General features: G+C 42.8%; 1 protein-coding gene across 1 annotated transcript in view; it reads left to right on the forward strand.

Annotated features, from left to right (window-relative positions):
• Positions 1-15,015, forward strand: part of CHRDL2 (chordin like 2) — an 80,889-nt gene that overhangs the window by 14,314 nt on the left and 51,560 nt on the right. Inside the window, exon 2 of the mRNA XM_036746711.1 lies at positions 1,707-1,819. Coding sequence (XP_036602606.1) covers positions 1,707-1,819 — 113 coding nt within the window. The remainder of the gene's footprint in view (positions 1-1,706; positions 1,820-15,015) is intronic.

Raw genomic sequence — 15,015 nt, forward strand, 5'->3', positions numbered from 1 at the left:
CAGGAGGTGCATGATCTGTATTTGAAGGACCAAGCAAGTGCCAGGCACAGACAGAAAGGGCTGTGGGAGTTCCAAGTACAAGAGAGCCTTGGCCTTGGAGTCTGGAGACTTGGATTTGAGTCAGTACTTAGCCAGTGACTTCGGCTGAGGGATCTTGGGAAAGTCATTTCCCCTTTCACCTGGATCAGCAATAGAGAGGGTTGGGTCAGATGACTTCACATAAAGTAGGAGCAGCTTTTTTCTACTTGGTCCCAGAGAGCAGAACTTGGAGCTAAAGCTAGAAGCTTCAGAGAAGTAGTTTTAGGCTTAGTGGAAAGGAAAAATCTTCTAGCAGTCAGAGATATCTACCAGTGGAAAAGACTGCCCCGAGAGATAGAGAAGTACCTGACCCTGGGAGGTCTTTAGTTGGACACCAAATGACTAATTGTCTAGGAGAACAGTCTGATTTAGAGTAAGAAAAGGCTCCAACAAAGAGACCATAGAATGTTAGACCTGGAAAAGACTTTAGAAAGGATCTATTCCAACCCTCTTCTGTTGCCAATGAGTAAAGCCAGTCTCAAAAATGGCTTGCCTGTGTCCTCTCGCCTCTAATCCAAAGCTCTTTTCCCTTTGAAATTACTTTGTATTTACTTTTTATATTCTTTTATGGGTACATATTGTCTCTCCTGATAGAGGGAAGACACTGTTTCATTTTCATCTCTGTAGCCCTGGAATAGTGACAAGCACATAATGGGGAAAGGGAAGGCGAAAGACACAAGCATTTATTAAGCACCTACTATGTTACAGGCACTGTGCTAAGCATTTTGCAAATCTAATCTTATTTGATCCTCACAACAACCCCATGAGGTTAGTACCATTATTATCCCTATTTTACAATTGTGGAAACTGAGGCATTTAATAAGTACTTATTGGTTGATTAATTATATGCCATTAAAGAGGGAATTTTTATTCAAGTTCCAGAATTAGCTGATCTCTGAGGTCTCTTCCAACTCTGGGATTCTAGGATTTTATTATTTCTAAGAGCCGCTCCAATGAGATGCAGGGTGGCATAGTGGATAGAGCTGACCTTGGAGCCAGGAAGGCTTGGATTTGAGTCCTTCTCCTGATGCCTATTGGCTGTGTGACCCTGGGCAAGTCACTTAACCATTCAGTACTCTAAAACAACTCTCTAAGATTACAGGTTGCAGAAGAGGTGCTTACTTGCATTGATAAAGGGCATTCCCTCACCTGGGAGTTCCTTATATCAATGAAATCAAGGGTCTCTAATTCTTATCCCTAAAGGCCCTTCCAGGAGCTCCTGAGTTTTGTGATAAAGGTCAGTATAGACTGAACCAGTCAGGGACCGCTCCCCAGAAGAGGTGAGTCTCAAGCTGGGGACTTCAGGGATGGGGAGATCAATCAACAAGCATTTATTAAGTGTCTACTGTATGCTAGGCTTTACGTATACAAAGTCGAAAATAAAGCATTCCCTGCCCTAGAGCAGTTTACATTCTACTAGGGAGACATATGTACAAAGAAATATATCCAAAACATATATGATATACAGACACAAAGTGCTTTTTTTTTCCTTTTGGTGGGGCATCAGGAAAGGCTTTATATGGAAGACTGAATTTTAGCTGAGTTTTGAAGTAAATGAAGAATTCCAAGAGGAAGGGTGAAGACACCATCCTGAGGACTACTAATGTATGGCTGGTTGCTCTTTCCAGGTCCTGACATGTTCTGCCTTTTCCACGGGAAGCGATATGCCCTGGGGGAGAGCTGGCATCCCTACTTGGAGCCGCAGGGGCTGATGTATTGTCTCCGCTGCACCTGTTCTGAGGTAGGTCAGTCCATCCTCCTCCACTGGGCCTGGAAACCTGGCCATGGAGACCTACCTAAAAATCCCCACAAAGCAGGGACCTCTAGAGATCCTGAGACCCCGCGCAGTCCCCAGCTGTGCCCATCCTCACAGTAGATGTTCCTGTTCTCACCCTTGGAAGTTTGCAAAGTGATTTCTTCCAATGTACCATAGGAGGTTGCTAGCTGAAATGAGTATAATTTACAAAGTGCTTTATTTATATGACTTCTTTTGATGATAGGCAGTGTGCTGTAGTGGAAAGAGTCCTGTCCTTCTCTGCCACTTCCTATTTGGGTGACCTTGCAAGCCACTTCCCCCACTCTGGAACTGAGTTTCCTAATCTGGATAATAAGGAGGCTACAGCTCTAAGTCAGAACAGCTAGGTGGCACAGTGGATAGAATGCCAAGCCAGGAGTCTGGAAGCCCTGAGTTCAAATCTAAACTCAGACACTTACTAGCTGTGTGACCATGAGCAAGTCACTTAACCCTGTTTGCCTTGATTTCCTCATCTATACAATGAGCTGAAGAAGGAAATGGCAAACCACTCTAATATCTTTGTGAAGAAAACCCCAAATGGGTTCACGAAGCATCCGACTGAAGAATAACAAACAGCACATAAGTGTTGGAGTTAGCTCTAGAATCTGTGATTTTGAATTTCAAGTCAAGTGTTCTTTCCACTCCATCAGGACAAATGGTCTTTGTTGTTGTTGTTGCTGTTACCAGGTCTAGGACTTCATCAGTCCAGAGAACTCCCAATAAGGAAATTTCCTCTCTGGATGCAGACCAGAACCTTCTCTGCAACTTGCACTCTTAGAGGTTTGCCTGGGTCACAGAGAGGTTACAAGACTTGCCTAGAATCATACTTCCAATATGTGTCAAACGCAGGACTCTAACACAAGACTTCCCGACTCTAAGGCCAGGTCTCTGGCCACAACATACTACTTTTCTTCAAGTACTATTATCACCATTTTACAGATTCATTCGATTCAGTGTGGCATAGTATAAAATGTGCTAAAGCGGGTCGCATCCCACCTCCAACACTGTCAGTAGAAACAATGTGCTTTGTAAACCTTAAGGTATTATATGAATATTAGACATTATTACTACATTCATTCAAAATATTTTTAAATTTCATATTTTTTAATTACACATAAAAATTTTTCACATTCGCTTTTTTAAATTTTGAGTTATTCTTTCCTTCCTTCTCTCCCTCCTGATAGGTTGGAAATATAATCAAAGGCTTGGGTAAAGGGATTCATGAGAGTGGAGATTTCTGAAGTGAAAGGAGAGACTGGGAGTAGTGGCGAGACTGATGCTGAGAATATTTGAGGAATGGTGGAGGGGAGCTAAGCTACTTTCAGTTAGATGGCGGTGACATAGCAGTCTAATATTAACAATAATAATAACTGACATGTACATAGTACTTTAAAGTTTGCAAAGCAGTTTATATACATCATCTCGTCTGAGCCTCACCCTAACCCTCCGAGGTAGGTGATACAGGTATTAGCCTCATTTTATAGAGTAAGAAGCTGAGTGTCATAGATGCTAAATGACTTGTTTGTGGTCACAGCTAATAAGTATTTGCTGTGAGTGGGTGAGGGAAGAAGGAGTAGGGATGGGAATATGGTTGGTGAAGAGAGGAGAAAAGAAAAAATTTGGAACAGCCATTGTGGAGAATGAGTCAGTCATCAAGGATAGGGGTATGAAAATTTTTGTGCATCATTTAGAACCAGCTGAAGTTATGAGGCATAAATTTATAGCGGACAAAATCAGCTTGATTTCATTATTTCAGCAGAGAGCCTCAATGGATCTTAGAGCAGGATCTAGGTAAATCAGATGGTAAGAGTTATCCAAGGATGACACTTCCCCATTGGAGATTGGCTGACTGTCAGGGGAGCAGGAAATTTGAGGCTTGTAACTAGTGAAACACTAAAGCCATCTACTGTGGGGATCAAGACTGGGGATAGAAGCAAGTGAAGCCAAAGTGGGGAAGATGGATGGGGAGAATAGGAATGTTGGGTCCGGGAGGATGAAGGCTATAATAAAAGTCTCAAATAGTTCTTTTTGTGAGTAAATGAGAGAGTAGGAGAGTGCAAGGGTGGGAAGCTGTGGATGGAGATGGACATTTGTTGCAACAATTCAGCTAGCAGCTATTGTGGGGGTGAAAGACCAACACAAGCCCAACAACAGAATGCTGCCAGCACAAGTTCTTTTGATCTGCTTTGCTAAGGAAAGTAGCGTTAAGGGGTTAACAATCTTATTTAAATCCAACATACAAATATCATTCACTTAGTTCAGAGGGAAAAGCCTGCACCCTGAACTTTAGAGCAAATACAAACAAATTACAAACATACATTGTAAACAGACCAAATACAATTCGTAGTTACCAAGAAACCATCAACATCTGGGTTGACGAGCTGGGAGGCTCTTACAGAGGCTGCCCAGAGTCCCACACCAACACCCCTCCAGGAGTGAGAGCCTCAAGCAAATAGCTCTGTTCTCTCTTTTTATACAGTCTTTGGACATCATCAAACGTCATCTGAATGACCAGAACTTAGGCGCCTACTGTTGGCTCTGGTCTTAGCAACTTACCTTAGGACCTTGAGGGCTTCATGCCCACATAGCCTTAGCACCTAGTAATTAGGGGTTTGGGCCTGGGGCTTTGCACCTAGTAATGCTCAATCAAAGAGACTTAATTAATTTATCATTCTAAAACAGTAAAAAAGTCCCACCTTAGTTACCAATGCAACACTTCAAGGGGTGCAATTTTAAGAGATGGTGAAGTGTCAGGTGCTACAATGTTGGTGTGTGGCTATAATGGGGGGTGGAGAAGGAGGCTGAGAGAGCTGAGGAATTATGAAGTCCGATGGTTAGGTCAGTTGTTGATATGAATATTGAAGTCCCTGGTTATATTGGAAAGTATGATCATGAGTCAGGCATGGAAGTTGAAAGAGCTAGAATGACCTGGAGACCAGGGTATGACAGCAACAAGGATGGGGAGAGTATATTATAAAGAGGTTCTATGGACTTCTAAAGAAGAAAGGTTATTTAAAGGTGAAAGTAGAAGAATGATCCCAAAGGGGAGTACCAGCAGGGAGCAAGGCACATGAGAAAAGCTCAGAGAACTATAGATGACTTGATTAAAAATATTCACGCAACAAGCCTCAGAGCTAAGACATAACCCATGTCTCCTGCTGCCATATTCAGCACTCTGTTCTACCAGCTGCCTCAAATGCCTACATGTCACACCTGATGGTGATGATGCTGTTTAGATAGCTAGGTGGCACAGTGAAGAAAGCCTTGAACCTGGAATTAGGAAGAATTGAGTTCAGATCCAGTCCAAGACACTTACTAGTTGAGTGACCCAGGACTAGTCACTTACCCTCTCTTAAGTTTTCCCTCTTTTAAAATAGAGATAATAGCATCTGCTTCTCTTGGTTGTTGTAAGGATAAAATGAGCTAACTTTTGTAAAGTGCTTTACAAACTTTAAAGCATTATGTAAATGCTAGCTGTTATGATGCTGGTGGTGATGATAATTAATACTGACTATTCTCTGTTACACTTGTGTAGTAACTTGGTACTTTTAAGAGTATTTATTCATTCATCAAGTTCCACAGTAACCCTGTGAGGGAGGCAGGACAGGGCATCATCAAGTTCATTTTATAGATGACTCTCATAATCTGAGGTTGTTGAGCTTGGATTCCCATCAAGAGGCAGCATGGTACAGTGGAGAGGTCGCTAACTCAGGAGCCAGAGGACCTGGGTTCAAGACCTTTGCTTACTATCGGACCTGTCTGACCTTAGGCAAATCAGTGACTGATCTATTGTCCCTTTGTGATTTTGGACAAGTCACAAACATCCCTGGCTCTTAGGTGGGCTCTGAGGTCCCTTCCAGCTCTAATTTCAGGCTCCTAGGAGTTAACTTAATTTCAGAGGGATTAAGCGAGTTGCCTGAGGTCACATGGTCAATCAATAAGCATTTATTAAGCCCTCACTATGTGCCAGGTCCAGCTCTAAACACTAAGGATACACAGAAAGACACAAACACAGCTCCTGACCTTCAGGAGCTCACACAGCTCATTAGTGACAGAGCCCCCCGCTTCAGATGTAGGCGTTTTCTTGTTAAAGAATTTTGTAGGAAGTCAAATCGAATCAAATCACACCACGCTTTAACCTTTCACTGGATCTTTTAAGCTCGTCGATGTGAACACCTCCTCCAACTGTACAAATCACCACCCTTCTACGCCTACTCATCCGGCACCACTTTTGTCCATTTGTTCTTGTTCAGTCATTTCAGTCGTGTCCTACTCCGACTCTTTGTGACCCCATTTGGGGTTTTCTTGGCAAAGATACTGGAGTGGTTTGCCATTTCCTTCTCTAGCTCATTTTATGCATGAGGACACTGAGGCAGACAGGGTTAAGTGACTTGCCCACGGTCACACAGGCTAGTAAGTGTGTGAGTTCATATTTGAACTCCTTCCGACTCCAGGACTGGTATTCTATCCACTGCACCACCTAGCTGCCCACATTTGTCCATATCTTACTACGAATCCACCATAGGGGGTCCATCTACTATGCTGAGGGTGGGGAGTGGGGAAAAGCATAGTTCCTATGTTCATAGTTCATAGTTCCTAGATTTTAGGGCTGAGAGGGATCTCAGAGACCATTGAATCTAATTCTCTTATTTTACAGATAATGAAACTGAGGAGCAGGGAAGTTAAGAGATTTGTCCAAGGTCACACACAAGCATTGGAGGCCAGATTAATTTGAGATTTCCTGACTCTAAAACCAATATTCTTCATTGGTAATCATGTACAAGGATTTCATTTCCCTCATGAAATGGCCAGTTCACTTCTTTTCCTGATTACATCTTTATTTCTTTTTTCTTTCTTCCTTTCTGATTATAGCTCATCATTATACAGCATTTTAGGATTTTCAAAGCAATTCACATATGTCATCTCATTTGATCGTCACAACAACCCCGTAAAGTAGGCATAATTATTATATCCATTTTATTGACAAGGAAACTGAGGCATAGAAAGGTCAAGTGAGCTACCAAGAAGAGTCTGGTGCAGGATTTGAAATCAGGGCTTCATGACTCCCACATACAGTACTCTAGTCTTCTAGTACACATAGCTGCCTTGTATCACAGATACAACATGTTCTAAACAATAGGCATTTTTCATCCACTTTTTTTTCCCATGTGGCTGGTTAAGCCAATCCAGTCCAATCCAATAAGCATTTGCTAAGCTCCTACTTCATGCTAGGCACTGGGGAGAATTCTGGTGAGTGGCTAAATATCTCATTTAGGAGACTGTGATCTTTTGAAACATCAGAACAATGTTCAAACAAGAACATCTGAAAGTCATCCTCCCTTTTTCTTTTGGACTCCATGTTACCTACATGAACTACTCGTAGTTCCCATGTGTCTCACTATGATATTCCTTCCTTGATATTAATAGAGATTTACCAAATAAAGCCATCTTTTTAAAAAATCTTTTAAGGAATTTGGGGGGGGATAAATGGGGGTGGGGGTAGACCTCAGATTTCAAAGGTGTAGGAAAATCCCAGGGAGGAAATGTCCTCTACCAGTGCAGATCTACAACTCCTATACAAATTACAGTCTTAGAGAGTTGCCTGGGGCACTGAGAAATTAAGGGATTTGCCCAAGGTCACTCTGCCAGTACTGTCAAAGGTGGGACTTGACTCCAGGCCTTCCTGATTAGAAGACTGGCTCTCTATCCATCATGCCAAGCTGCTTCTCTCTCAAGGAGTATTTATGATCTCATAAACACGTCCATCCTTCACAGATGGAGGAGGGTTTTTAAGGCTATGTCTTGCTTTCCTGATCAAATGTCTGGCTCTTTTTTTTAATAGTCCACGAACAATAAGCACAGTGGGACCTTGCTTTCTCAGTGCCTTCCTGTCAGGAGTGTATGACAGTAATGATACAGTCTGCTATAGAGGATCAACAAGCATTAATTAAGGACTTCAAATGTTCAAGGCAAATAATAGCTGACATTTCTATAATGCATTGAAGTTGGCCAAGTACATCGTCTCGTTTCACCCTCCCAGCCACCCCGTGAGGACGTTACTCAGATGTTATCCCCGTTTCCCCATCTTGAAGATGATGATCCTTTAGGTCGGAGAGACTAAGTGAACTTAACCCATAGTCACCCAGCTTCTAAGTGTCAGAAACAAGGTCTGCAACCCCTCTCTACTCCACCTTGAAGCCACAACGGCAGGGTTCAGGGGAGACCAAGATGGCAAAGATAAGGACCCTGCCTTTAAGGAGTTTGGGACGTCTCGCATGCTGCGGCAGCACAAAATCACAGGAATTAGACCTGGATGCCCTTAGCAGTTGTCACGTCCACGCTCTCATTTTATTTTTTTCATATTTCCACTTTCACTTTTATGGGTGGGTTTTGTTTTTCCATTACAAACATTTACGGATTACTCTAGCTTCATGAAAGATCTCTTGAACTAAGTAAAACAGTTAAGTAAAATTAAAAACACAGTGACCTTGTCTGAAAGTTCATGGAGCATTTTACATCTGTAGTACCCCCTTGCTCTCTCTTTAAAAAAAATTAATAGAAATCTATTTTCTCTCCTTCCCAACCCCCACTTTAGATGACCAATGATGAAATTTACTATTATCCATTATGTAGAGGAATGGATTTAGAGTGTGGGAGAGATGTGTGTGTGTGACTGTGTGTGTGTGTGTGTGACTCACTGGCTAGAGCGGTAGGCCTAGAATCAGGAAGACCTGAGTTCAAATTCTGTCTCAGACACTGACAATCTATGTGAGTATAGGCAAGTCACTTAACCCCCTTTGCCTCAGCTTCCTCATCTGTAAAATGGGCGGGAGAAGGAAATGGCAATCCACTCCAATATCTTTGCCAAGAAAACCCCAAATGGAGTCACAAAGAGTAGGACACAACTGAACAACAACATCTGCATACAGCCATTGGGAAAATTTGTTTTGCTTTATATCCCCTCATTTCACAGAAGAGGGAACTTAATATAACAAACATTCAGAGTTGGAAGATGTGGATTCAAATCTGGCCCTGCTACTTACTGCCTGTGGGATTAGGGGCGAATCCCTTCTCCTCATCTTGTCCTCAGTTTCTTTGTTTATCAAGTGAGGGGCTTGGACCAGAGGTCCCTTCTTTCAGTTGCCAGATCTGATGGCCATTTCTCAATCCTCATATTTCTCAACCTCTCCTCAGTCTCTGACACTTTCAATCACCCTCTTCTCCTGGATACTCTCTCCTCTATTGGTTTTTACGATAATTCTCTCCCCTGGTTCTCCTCCAACCTGATAATGGTCTCAGAGGTTCCTTCCAGCTCTAAATCTATGATTCTATGAAATGCTCTGACCTTGCCACAGTGACGACTTGCCGAGAGGGAGGGGGACGGATGCGATGACCTAACGAGACACCCCCCCCCCACCCCTTGCAGCCGGAGCTCTTTGGCCCCCTGCAGGAGGGCTGCGGCACCAAAGCTTGAAATGTCTCTTGGCCATAAGCCAAACCCATTTGTGACATAATTCCTGATGGTGTAATAGGCCCTGCTGTCTCTGTTCTCAGGGAGGAGGGAGTGGGTGGATGGATGGGTGGGTGAGTGGAGGGTGGGGGTGCTGACGTCATCTCTTGAGACAAACAGCAGGTGTTCCTTAGCTTCGGACATCTGGGGCTGTGTCTCAGCTGGAGCTGGTCCCCTGAGGCACACCCCCCTCTTCCTCTTGGTGCAACTTTCTCTTTAATTTGCATAAGAGACAGAATCTGGGAGATTCCCACTTATCTCCCACTCTATTTTTGTCAGGCCAAGAAGTAAAATGTTCCAGGACCACCGCCACCCCCTCACCTTTTTCTTTAGTCAGGGAAATGGTAAGGTCTGGAAGTCTCCTGCCCCTGACTTGCTCAGGTTGAATCCTCCCCATCATCTTGATCCAGTCAGTTGCTCAACAAGCTTTTAGCAAATGCTTAGTATGTGCCAGGCATGGTAGTAAGTGCTGAGGATATAGAGAAAAGCAAAAACAGGGTTCCTGCCCTCAAGGAGCTCACATTCTAATGAGGGGGGGAAATGCAATCAACTACATACATACAATATCTAAACAAGATGGAGAGCTGGAAGGTAATCTCAGAGAGAAAGCACAGGGGTGGGGGGGACTAGTGAAGGACTGAAGCCAAAGGTGATTTGAGGTGATTCTTGAAGGAGACCAGAAAAGTTGGAAGGCAGCAGTGAGGAGGGAGAGCTTTCTAGGTATGGGAGACAGTGGCTAGTGAAGACGCACTAAGTCAGGAGCTGGAGTGTCCTACTCTGTGAATAACAAACAGCAAAAAGGCCACTGAGAATGGGAGAGGGGAGTAAAGTGTAAGGAGTTGGGAAATAGAAGAGGTGCCCAGTTGGAAAAGGGCTTTAGATAATAGGCCAAATAGGAGTCTTTATATTTGATACTAGAGGTAATAGGTAGGAGTTTATTGAATAAGGAGGTGATATGATCTGACCTACACTTTAAGAAGATCACTTTGGCAGCTGAGTGGAGGATGGATTGGAGGGAGGAGGGACCTGAGGTAGAGAAACAAATTAGAAAACTATTGAAACAACCCAGGTGTGCATCAGGGTAGTGGCTGTGTGAGTGGAGATGAAAGGACATACGTAAGAGACATTGTAAAATAGAACCAAGAAGACTTGGCAAAAAAAATGGCTATGTGGAATGAATGGAAGAGAGGAACTGAGGATGACTCCAAGGATGTAAACCTGGAGGACTGGAAAGATGGTGGCAATAATAGGGGAGTTTGGGGGAAGTCTTGAATTCTGTTTTAGACATGTTGAATTTGAGATGCCCAAGAAGTTTGTTTGGAGATGCATGACTGTAGCTCAGGAGAGAGATGAGAGCTAGATATATGGATCTGGAAATCATCTATATAGAGCTAGATGGTACAGTGGGCAGCTAGGTGGCACAGTGGATAGAGCACCAGGCCAGAAGTCTGAGTTCAAATCTGACCTCAGACACTCACTACCTGGGTGACCTTGGGCAAGTCACTTAACCCTGTTTGCCTCAGTTCTTCATCTGTAAAATCAGCTGGAGAAGAAAATGGCAAATTACTCCAGGATCTTTGCCAAGAAAACACCAATTGGGGTTGTGAAGAGTTAGACATGACTGAAATGACTGGACAACAACAACAAAAAAGATAATTGAACCTATGGCAGCTGGTGATATTACCAAGTGAGGGTATAGACGAAGAAGAGAAGAGGGCCCAAGACAGACCTGTGGGGGTCATTGACAGTTAGTGGGCATGACCTGGATAAAGAAACAGCCAAAGAGACTAAGAAGGAGTAGTCAGTCAGACTGGAGGAGAACCAGGAGAGAGAAATGTCACAAAAACCAAGAGAAAAGAGATTATCAGAAGAGAGTGATAGACAGTGTCAGAGACTGGAGAGGAGTCATGAAGGATAAGGACTGAGAAAGGCCATCAGATTTGGCAACTGAAAGATCTTTGGTGACTGGAGAAATAGTTAGGAAGTGGGCTAAGTGTCTTAAGTGTCTCACTTCTCTTAGGTTTTTCCCGGTGCTTTGGACATAGTTGCAGGACTCAGTTTCCCCCTTCCCCCCTCCTCACCAAACAGGGCAGGTAGATCAGAGAATTAACCTAGGAATGCTTTTTGGAAGAGGGGGAATTTATTTTTTTAATTAAGATTTTGTATTTTTAGTTTACAACACTCAGTTCCACATGATTTTGATTTCCAGATTTTCTTCCCTCTCTCCCCCACTCCCTCCCCAAGACAGCATGGAATCCAATATATCTTTTACATATAACTTCACATTGAACTTATTTACACACTAGTCAAGTTGTAAAGAAGAATTATGACCAATGGAATGAATCATGAGAAAGAAGAAACAAAACCAAAAAAAAAAACCAAAAAAAAAAAAAGGAGAGCAAACAATTTGCCTCAATCTGCATTCAGACTCCATGTCTCTTTCTCTGGATGTAGATAGCTCTCTCCCTCATGAGTTGTCTTTGCACGTTGTATTGCTGAGAAGAGCCAAGTCTATCAGGGTTAGTCATCACAGAATCCATATATCTGTGGTTGTGTATAATATTCTCCTGGTTCTGCTCTGCTTGCTCAGCATTATATCGTGTAGGTTTTTCCAGGTTATTATGAAGTCCGTATCATCCCCACCCCTTATAGCACAATAGTATTCCATTACCTTCATATACCACAACTTGTTCAGCCATTCCCCAATTGATGGGCATCCCTTTGATTTCCAATTCTTTGCTACTACAAAAAGAGATGCTATAAATATTTTTGTACATATGGGTCCTTTTCCCACTTCTGTGATCTCTTTGGGATATGACCAAAGAGGGGGAATTCAAAGATGAAGCTGAAGGCCCAAGTGGGGTACAACAGTGGGATCTGTGCCTTCATCACAGGTGTTGATGGAAATATTGAGCAACACATGTTTTCTCCCATTGTTTCTAATTCTTCTTTACATATTACACACTGTCTTGGGGTGAAGGGAAGGGAGAGATGGGGAGAAAATTTTGGAACTCATAATCTTATGGAAGTGGATGTTGAAAACAAAAAATAAATAATAAGATAATAGTAATGAAAAAGTAAATATCGAGCAAGCGCATAGGGCTAAGATCAGAGTCCTGTGGCATTCTGCTAGAAGAGGTCCCTCCAAGGTGATATAGATAAATTAATGGATCGATGTCTTTGAATCTCGTCATTAAATCAATTCAGAATTCACCTCAATTGCACTACCACTAGCTGTGTTCTTGCATCTTATCTACCAGTGTATCATGAGACTTTTTCTAGTATAATCTGACATTAGTCTGTTGTTGTTGTTGAGTCGTGTCTGACTCTTTGTGATCTGATTTTTGAGGTTTTCTTGGCAGAGATATGGAGCGGTTTGCCATTTCCTTCTACAGCTCATTTTACAGTTGAGGAAATGAGACAAACAGGGTTAAGTGACCTGCCCAGGGTTATACAGCTAGTAAGTATCTAAGGCTGGATTTGAACTCAGGAAGGCGAATCTTCCTTGCTCCAGGCCCAGCAATCTATCCACCGTACCCCCATTAGTGTACCTACCAGTTTAATAACGATCAGAAAAGGACATGAGTTTAGTCTGATACAATCACTTCTTGAAGAAACCGTGCTGGTTCTTAGTCACTGTTGTTTCCTTTTCTGAAAACACCCAAGTGACTCCTTTAATAATTATTCATCCTTGAATTTTGCCAAGAAAGTCAAATGCACCAGTCTGTAAATGTGAAAAATCTTTCTTTTCCCCTTTTCAAAAATTAGAACATCCAATGCTGATCCATGGTGCCAAGGGATAGAGACAGGCTTAATTAGTGGGAGGAGAGAAAGGCAAGTTGTCCCAGGTCTGGAAGTGGGAGAAGAGGGAGTTGTAGAATATGAAAGTGGTGTCTAGATTTGCCTAGCTAGGACAAGGTGCATGGAGAAGCAAGAAACTTGATGTCATCACTGTTAAGACAGCTCATGCAGTCTTAGGATACATTAATAGAAGTATATGTTAGATAAAGAAGGGGGAAGGAATAAACATTTATGTAGTACTTACTATGTGCTAGGCACTTTACAATATTATCTCATTTGATCCTTACAACCTTGCTAAGTAAGTGCTGTATTATCCCCATTTTACAGTTAAGGAAACTAAGGCAAACAGAGGTTAGGTAACTTACACAGTTAATAAATAATCTGAGACCTGTTTTAAATTCAGGTCTTCCTGACTTCAGGCCTGGCACTCTATCTACTGCGCCACCTAGCAGCCTCAACTATGGGGCAGTTGTGTTGTGGGACCAGGAAAGCAGAAGCTGTTGCCAGGAGCTTTAGAACATAGAGTACCAGAATGTCAGTTGAAAAGGATTTCCAGAAATAGGCTGTAGAATGTTCGAGAAAGAATAAATTTAAGGATCTTCTAATCCAACTTACTAATTTGGCAAAGACAATCTTAAACCCAGAGGAAGGGAATGACTCGCCCAAGTTTAAATGTCATCATTAGAAGAATAGGGACTAGAACCCATGGCTCCCAGAGCATGTGTTTTGGATGAATTAACATCTGGATGCAGGTTGTAGGGGGAGAAGAGAACAATTTCAAGGGAGTACATTGTGAGTCAAGGAAGAGTGGAACATTGGCCATGGTGACTGAGAAGAAGAGGGTGATGACAGCTGAGCTTGTCCCAGTATGAGAAGATCCCTGTTCGCTGGCTCTGTCACTTAACAGCTATGTAACCTTGGATAAGTCACGACCCTTCTGATTTTCAATTTCTCCATCTGTAACATAGGTCTTGTAATTTCTGTCCTCTCTCCCTGATAATGCTGTAGGAACGTTTGCTATTATTATTCAGGGCTCCTCACTGGACCTGTCACCCTTCTCTGAGCCCTGGCTTTCCCCTCCTTCACCTCATATAGCCAGGTCCTCCAGATAAGAGTCAATCTTCAACTCAGTGCTAAGCTATCAGTAGACAGTAATTATTTATCTTCTTCCCCCTTCCAAGTAAAATATATACGTTTTAATGGTGACCTTCGAGAGACAGTGTTTTATCCTCCAATGGTGACTTGGGGATGTTTGTTGTTTGTTGTTCAGTCATTTTCAGTCATGTCTGGACTCATGGCTGACTCTCCATGACCTCATTTGGAGTTTTCTTGGCAAAGGTACTGGAGTGGTTTGCCATTTCCTTCTCCAGCTCATTTGACAGATAAGGAAACTGAGGCAAACAGGGTTAAGTGACTTGCTCAGGGTCACACAGCTAGTAAGTGTCTGAGGCCAGATTTGAACTCATGAAGATGAGTTTTCCTGACTCTAAGCCTAGTGCTCTATCTACTGCGCTACCTAGATGCCCTGGGCATGTTTGCCCAAGTGGAATTAATGGAATTTTAGAAACCCTAATGGGCGGGGAGAGGTTAAAGGAGTCATACTAACACTGCTCAGATGATTCCATGCAGGTGAATCCTTTTCTTCTTCTAGGCCCTGGAGCTTACAAGTTTGATTAGTTCCTGCCCTGCCCTTCTACATGAATGCCTTTAGATGAATAGCTTTCCCTCTCTGGGCCACAGCTCCGAAATCTTTAAAATGAAGGGACCAGACCAGATGGCCTCTAAGATCTCTTCCAGATTTGACATATTATGTTTTATGTGCTGAGGTGGC

This window comes from Trichosurus vulpecula, chromosome 2, assembly GCF_011100635.1.
Source record: "Trichosurus vulpecula isolate mTriVul1 chromosome 2, mTriVul1.pri, whole genome shotgun sequence".
Classification (NCBI taxonomy): domain Eukaryota; kingdom Metazoa; phylum Chordata; class Mammalia; order Diprotodontia; family Phalangeridae; genus Trichosurus; species Trichosurus vulpecula.